The sequence below is a fragment of the Anticarsia gemmatalis genome, chromosome 2 (assembly GCF_050436995.1).
Source record: "Anticarsia gemmatalis isolate Benzon Research Colony breed Stoneville strain chromosome 2, ilAntGemm2 primary, whole genome shotgun sequence".
Taxonomy (NCBI): domain Eukaryota; kingdom Metazoa; phylum Arthropoda; class Insecta; order Lepidoptera; family Erebidae; genus Anticarsia; species Anticarsia gemmatalis.
In genome coordinates this window covers 9,118,599-9,126,779 of record NC_134746.1, presented here as the reverse complement: position 1 = coordinate 9,126,779, position 8,181 = coordinate 9,118,599, and the positions used below count along the sequence as shown (strand labels likewise).

The following is an 8,181-nucleotide window of genomic DNA, read 5'->3' as shown; positions in this document are numbered from 1 at the left end:
TTTTGACAGTAGACGTGATATTTTTAATTCAATATAGCCTCTCGCGCTTCCTTCTACGCGGAAATGAAAGGAAAATTTCATTATTAAAATAGGTATTCGTCAAAAATAGGCGTGAGAAGGAAATGTCGAACGGGTATCTTCAGAAGGTGGGGGAGCTTATTCTTTTTTGTTATAAAATGAAAATGGCTGCTTATTATATTGCCTTTCAGTTCGGGTTAGTTAATTAATTTCTATTTTAGTCCTTCATTGTGTTCTATTAGCAACCTCGCCCTTTAAGTGGCAAATTAGTTAATTTTTCTGTCAAATAAAAGTCAATAAATATATTCACGAAAATCTGTACTCTGAATTGTAGAGGTATTTGGCGAACAAAACGTAATAACAACGTGATCAATAATACCTCAGAAACTTGGAAGTTTGTCAAACTAACCAACTTCAAAATTACAAGCAGTTACTTTTACACCGCTCGTAAAAAACTTAATTTCTACTTCATAAGTTTGGAGACACAAACAACTTAATAATACCTATTTTACTTTAGTTAGCTGTAACTCAATGATTAGAATTTATAATATTGCAAAAAGTTTTCTAAGAAATAAAGAGGCTTTTACTTACTTATTTCGAATCCTTTGTAGAATGACAAATTGGGTAATTGAAAACTGTATTAGATAATATATGAAATGGAATAGATTTTATAGAAATTGAATATTTTTTTATTAATTAAAATCACGTTGTTTTGTGGAACTTTCAAGTACGTTGGCCCTTTATCTTTATACTGTTTACACCTTCTCTTTAAATAGCCAATTCTCAAAAAAACGATATGGTCTTTAGGGGCAGAGTATTTTATAAACCAAAACAATATTCTTGCCCCGAACCAGTTTGGCTTTAGGAATGGAAAGTCAACGCAAGACGCAGTAGCTTCACTAGTTGATCAAGTAGTTGACAACCTCGATGGTGGTCTAAAGTGTTTAGGTATTTTCCTAGATATAAAAAAAGCCTTTGATACTGTCTCTACTTCACACCTCTTATCGAAAATGGAAAGATATGGAATACGAGGATATGCCTTACGAATTTTTTCCGACTACCTCTCTGAAAGAACCCAGTGCGTTAAGATCGATTCTAATATTAGTGACTGTGCGGCTCTAGATTTTGGTGTACCACAGGGCTCAGTGCTTGGCCCTACGCTCTTCTTGCTCTACATAAATTCACTGTGTAAACTTGCCCTTCCTAATTGTAGTATAATCACATACGCAGATGATACTGCCTTGCTCATCCGTGGCAGAAACTGGCGTGATGTGTACAACTGTGCTGAACTGTCTCTCAGTTGTGTAATGAAATGGCTAAATAAGAATCTTTTAACATTAAATATTGACAAAACTACTTACCTAACATTCTCTAATTCGAAATTAACCCAGCCCCCAATGAATACTTACCACATCAAAGCACACGTCTGCGATTTAAATACTATAACCCCATGTAACTGTATGACTTTAAATAGAACTAACCAAGTAAAATACCTAGGTGTCTATATAGATCACCTACTAAACTGGAAATGTCACTTAACCAACCTTACATCCCGAGTTCGCAAAATTATTTACATTTTTAAAAAGCTCCGTCACTCTGCTGACATTGAAACATTGAAGACAGTCTATTTCTCATTAGCCCAATCGATTATAACTTATTGTATTGTTGTTTGGGGTGGAGCAGCTAAGACTCACCTCTTGCCTTTGGAACGTGCACAGAGGGCTGTTCTAAAAGTAATGACCTTCAAGCATTTTAGGTACTCTACCTCACAGTTGTATGATGATTGTAAATTGCTGTCAGTTAGGCGACTGTTCGTGCTGGAAACAGTCATCAAAAAACATGCCACACTGGTCTACAACCCAAACTTTACTAACGCACGTCGCTCATATAAGATATGTCAGAACAAAAAATTTAAAACTTCACTAGCAGCTAGACATTATGGTGTGCTTAGTATCCATTTGTATAATACCGTTAATAGATACTGTAACATTTATACACTCCTCAGATCGGAGTGCAAGAAAAAAGTATCTGATTGGCTCATGCACAAAAATTACGAGGAAACTGAAGATCTACTTAAATAAGTATTCTGTAATAACGGTAACAATTACAAACATACCACATGTTGACACACTCATACACAAACATTTATACACAAGCACGAACACAAACACACACACACAAACACACACTTGCATATATATTATGCACACACCACACACCCACACACAGTCACACTCTTAACATTGCATGATTAGTTTTATAGAGGTACATAATATATGAATGAATTATAATGTATTGGCTACAGCAAAATATAATATTGTTTAACATCATTACTGTAACTAATTTACTTGCTGTGACCTGATACCCATAACACAAGTTAGATCTTACCATGGGTATCAGTGTTCCAATTGCTTTGTGTTTAAAGTTTGCCCAATTGTTTTTGATTTGTTAAAAGTTGTACGTTTTTGTGAAATAAATATATTATTATTTTTGTAAAGTGTATTTTTTCTCAGCTTAAAGCTGGTTTTTAACTGCATCTACGGGTGGGTACCAAGTAGATGCAGCGTGTGTGAGTTTAAGTGTGTAATGTGTCGTGTTGGTGAGTAATGTCAGTTTCTTCAATTTCTAAAAATTTACGTACTATCCTACATGTATTTAAAATTGCTGCTTTTTGTAACGTAATATATGTGTTTTTTTTCAGGTCTATTAATTTGATGCTGTGGTGGAGGTGCTTCGGAATAACGCCGGTGGTGGAGAGAACAATTGGTACTACATATACTTTATTCTGTTTCCAGATTCTTGCTACTTCATCCTTCAGTTCTGCGTATTTAGAGATCTTTTCAGTAATGGTCTTTTGCAGGTTATGGGTGTTGGGGACTGCGATATCTATAAGGTAAGTGGTTTTAGTATTTTTGTCAATTAGCGTGATGTCCGGTCTGTTATAATGTATAGTCCTGTCGGTAAGAATGGCTCTGTCATAATATAATTTGTGTGTGGCGTTCTCCAGTACAGTTTCAGGTTTGTATTTGTAATATGGTGTGTTTGTGTTTTGTATGAGGTTATGTTTGAGTGCAAGATTTTGATGTATGATATTGGCTATTTGGTTGTGTCTGTGTGTGTAGTCTGTTTGTGTGAGTGTAGTGCAAGCTCCGGTTATGTGTTGAATCGTTTCAGGTTGGGCGTTGCATCTGCGGCATTTGTCATTCGTTGCAGTAGGATCTTTAATTATGTATTTTCTATAGTTCTTTGTGTTAATTATCTGGTCTTGAATTGCTATCATAAAGCCCTCGGTTTCTGGAAATAGATTACCTATATCTAGCCATTTATTTGACGCTATCTTATCTATGTGTATTTGTTCCAGGTCGTGTGGGTGTCGTCCGTGAAGAGTTTTCTTTTTCCAGTTTTCTATGCCCTGTGTTTGTGGATCAGTTTGATTAGGGTCTTGTGTATCTGTGTGTTCCGAGAGATTTAGTGGAGTGTAATGGTGGTCATTGTGTGTGATAGCTTTATGAATGTTGCTTGTGAGTGCTTTTGTGTGAAAGAATGTTCTAAGATTGTGTATTTGTTTAAGCCAAAGATGATGTATGTCTATTATGCCTCTGCCCCCCTGGTGTCTTTTGATTGTGAGTCTTTCTATTGCAGATTTTGGATGTAAGTTATTGTGTTTTGTTAGTGTGGTGCGTGTTGTTCTTTCTATTTGCTCAATGTCTGTTTTAGTCCATTTTATTATGCCGAATGAGTATGTTAGTATTGGTATTGCGTAAGTGTTTATTGCTTTTGTAAGGTGTTTTCCTGTCAGTTGTGTGTTGCAGATCGCGTGTGTTCTTCGTTTGTACTCTGTAGTTAGTGTTTCTTTAATTGCTGTGTGATCTATACCTTTGAGTTGTTTGTATCCTAAATATTTATATAAGTCCGTGGGTTGCATTGCTGTTATTGTGGTCTCATTGTCTATTTCGTAATCTCCAGGCCGTATCTTGCCCCTCACTATGTGTACAGTTTTGCATTTGTCTAAACCAAATTCCATTTTAATGTCTTTGCTGAATCCTGCTGTAATGTCTATTAGTTTTTTCATTTCTTTTTCATTTTTAGAGTAAAGTTTTATGTCATCCATATAAATTAAATGTGAAATAGTTGTGTCGTCTGTGTTGTGTTTAAGGCAGTAACCGGTTTGGGTTGCGTGTAGCAAATGTGAGAGTGGGTTTAGGGCAAGGCAAAACCATAGCGGGCTTAGGGAATCACCCTGATAAATTCCCTTCCTGATGTTAATAGGTCTCGTGGTGATTGTGTTGTTTGGACTATTTAATTGCAAAGTTGTTTTCCATCCACGCATTATATTTTGTAGGAAATTTATTATTTTTGTGTTTATCTTGTAGATTTTAAGTACCTGTAGCAGCCAAGAATGTGGAATGCTGTCAAATGCTTTTTTATAATCGATGTATGTGCAATGTAAATTTCTGTTTTTGGAGGTAGCGTGTTTGTGAATAGTGGAGTCAATAACTAATTGTTCTTTACATCCCATATGGCCCCGCCTACATCCCTTCTGTTCTTCTGCTATAATGTGATTGTCTTCTATATGAGTGGTAATTTTTCTGGTTATCGCAGACGTGAGAATTTTGTATATGGTTGGTAAACATGTTATTGGTCTATATTGAGATGGTTGCAGAGAGTGAGAGCTTTTTGGGAGCATGTAAGTTATTCCCGTTGCAATAAATTCTGGGATTTCCTGTTTTCCTAACACTATATCTGTCAAGTTTTGAGCCATATATTTGTGTAATGTTGTTAATTTTTTATACCAATAGTTGTGTACTTTATCTACCCCTGGTGCTTTCCAATTGTGCAATCTAGCTGTAATGTTTGTAATGTCTAGTTCTGTTATCTCGTCAAATGCCATCTCCCCTATTACACTATGCCTATTTTCTTCTTCTGCAATCCATTCTGCTTTGTCATTATGCTGTGCCTGTTCTTCCCATATACCTGACCAAAATGATTCTAATTGTGTTTTCGTGGGTGTGTTAGTGTCTTCTCGTGTCGTGTTATTACTTGGTTTTAAAAGATTTCTGTAAAATATTTTCTCATTCGTACTAAATAATATGTTATCGGTCTTTCGTTGTTGTGCCTTTTTGTATCTACGTAATCTATTTACTTTTAAAGCTAATTTTTGTTTTAGTGTGTCTAGGAACTCCTCAGGTTTTCTATTGTTGTCTTCGTGTCTAGTGTGTACTAATCTGTTTCTGAATATTGCTTCTACCCTTGTGACTACTTTGTTTGATCTATTGTTGTTAATATACTGCGTGAGTCTACCACAATCGGCCCTAAGCTTTTCTATATCCTTTTCTAATCGTACTTGCCACGCCGGCTTATTTTGTTTTGGTGCTGTGTTACCTACATAATCTGTTATTTTGTAATTAAGTTCTTCTGTAATAACTAAGGCTGTGCAATATACAATAGTGTGTAAATCTGTTAGCTGGATACTGTCAGTGAGGAAGTGGATCAGTATGTTATTATTAAATATGTTGGTTAATTGTGTTAGATTATAGCTGTATTTTAGTTTAGGAAGCCTTGGACGTGAGGCTGGATTCATTCCAGAATAATGGGTTAATGCTGTTCTAAGTTTATCTGTCAGCTCTTGTACATGTACTTCTGCTGTTGGACTACTTTCTAATATTGTGTCTACTTCAGTTTCCAGCAACTGTGTTATAAATTCTGTTTGTGTAGATGTGTTTGATGTTTGAGTGTATGAGTGTGTTTGTGTGAGTGTGTGAGGTATTAGTGTAGAGTGTTGTTCGTGGTTTTCTTGGATATTTTCAGGTTGGCTGTTTAGGTTAACGTGTGAATTATTGTCTGATTCTATTTCTAGTTGTGCTTGTACTTCTTCTTTTAATCTATTAAGAATATCTTGGGACAGTAGTTTATTTCGGATAATAGTTCTTCGTTGATCGGAGACTCTTTGTTCAGTGACTTTTATTTCAGGGTATTGCAGTGTGAAAAGTTCGTGTAGCTGTCTTCTGTAGGTGGTCATATCTGTTTCTAGCTTTGTAATGTAGTAGTAGGTGCGCATGATGAACGTATTCACTTCTTTGCTCCAGCTCATGCGCACGCGGGGTTTCCCAGCCTTAGTGGACGCAGGTAAAAAGGCGCTAGCCACCTGCGCAACACTTAAGGTCGGGGTCGGTGCTCCACGAGAATCTTCGTCCATGGAAGACACCGGTGTGGGATTGTATGAATTGGTGGATGGGCTAAACGGTTCAACTATTGATGCTAATGAATTTAAACTAATATTGTCATCGTCTGTCTGTCTGTTCTGTGTGTGGTTGGCTGTAGCATTTGGGTCTAACCCGGAGGGAGCCCGCCTATTCAACTCCACTCCGCCGACGGATCGCATGCTGCTACACCCAGCGTCGACTCCAGGTGTGCTCCGGCGATCGCCCCCGGACAGCGGCCCTATACGTTTACTTCTATTACGTGTCTCCATTTTTATGGGTGTCCAGAGCCATGTTAGCCGCGCCAGTAATTTCTCAATCGCGTGTCCGCCCCCCACGTATGTCTGATGTTCGACATGGACGTATGGTTGTTTAGGGGGCATATTATTATTAATTTTTGTGTAAAGGTTTTTTAATCTCAGCTCATGAGCTGGTATAACCTGCATTCACGGGTGTACACCAAGTGAATGCAGGGTGTGTGAGTTTATGTTTGTGTTGTCGTGTGATGTGGTGTGATGTCGTTTTCTTCTATTTGCAGGAACTTTCTGACTATTCTACAGGTGTTTAAGATCGCGGCTTTTTGGATGATTATGTAAGTAGACGGTTTAAGGTCAATAATTTTCAGGCATTGATGGAGGTATTTTGGGATGACGCCAGTGGTAGACACAACTATAGGAACAACATAAACTTTATTCTGTTTCCAGATCCTCGCGACTTCGTCTTTGAGTTCTGCGTATTTACTGATTTTTTCAGTGATGGTCTTCTGTATATTGTGGGTGTTGGGGACTGCTACATCTATCAGGTAAGTGGTTTTTGTTATTTTATCTTGTAGTGTTATATCGGGTCTGTTAAAGTGTATGGTTCTGTCAGTAAGTATTGCTCTGTCGTAGTATAGTTTGTATGATGCATTTTCTAAAACAGTTTCAGGTGTGTATTTGTAGTATGGTGTGCTTGTGTTTTGTATGAGGTTATGTTTGAGTGCGAGGTTTTGATGTATGATGTTGACTATTTGGTTGTGTCTGTGTGTGTAGTCTGTTTGTGTGAGTGTAGTGCAAGCTCCGGTTATGTGCTGTATGGTTTCCGGTTGACTGTGACATCTCCGGCATTTGTCGTTTGTTACTGTAGGGTCTTTTATAATATATTTTCTATAATTTTTTGTGTTTATTATTTGGTCTTGTATGGCTATTATGAATCCTTCTGTTTCAGGAAATAGGTTACCCGTTTGGAGCCATTTGTTGGATGCTATAGTGTCTATGTGTGCCTGTTCCAGATCGTGTGGGTGGCGTCCGTGGAGTACTTTCCTTTTCCAGGTTTCCAATTTTTGCGTTTGTGGGTTAGTGTTGTTAGGGTCCGGTGTGTCCAAGTGGTCACTAAGGTTTAGTGGTGTGTAGTTGTGATCGTTTTGTGTGATAGCTTTGTGGATGTTGCTTGTGTGAGATTTTGTATGAAAGAATGTCCTTAGGTTATATAATTGTTTTTGCCAGAGATGATGGATATCTATTAAGCCTCTTCCTCCCTTGTGTCGTTTGATAGTTAATCTTTCTACTGCAGATTTTGGATGTAAATTATTGTGTTTTGTGAGTGTTGTGCGTGTGGTTCGTTCTATTTGTTCGATGTCCGTTTTGGTCCACTTAATAATACCAAATGAATAGGTAAGTATCGGTATAGCGTAGGTGTTGAGAGCTTTTATTAGGTGTTTACCGGACAATTGTGTGTTACAAATAGCGTTTGTGCGTCTTTTATATTCTGTACTTAGCGTTTCCTTAATTGCAGTGTGATCTATTCCCTTTAGTTGTTTATAGCCCAAGTATTTGTATAAGTCAGTAGATTCCATGGCTGTGATAGTGTTGTCGTTGTCTAGTGTATAGTCTCCAGGTTGGATTTTGCCCCTAACAATGTGCAGTGTTTTACATTTATCTAATCCAAACTCCATTTTAATATCTTTACTAAATTGTGCCGTTAC

General features: G+C 37.3%; 1 protein-coding gene across 1 annotated transcript; it reads right to left on the bottom strand.

The window, feature by feature from the left end:
* Nucleotides 1-2,362: 2,362 nt before the first annotated feature.
* On the bottom strand, nucleotides 2,363-6,582 carry LOC142986349 (uncharacterized). The gene is made up of 2 exons (XM_076134808.1): nucleotides 4,183-6,582; nucleotides 2,363-2,376 (listed from the first exon to the last, which is right to left on the bottom strand). Exons 1-2 carry the CDS (start codon nucleotides 6,488-6,490, stop codon nucleotides 2,363-2,365), a joined length of 2,322 nt encoding a protein of 773 aa, XP_075990923.1. The 5' UTR covers nucleotides 6,491-6,582.
* Nucleotides 6,583-8,181: the final 1,599 nt, after the last annotated feature.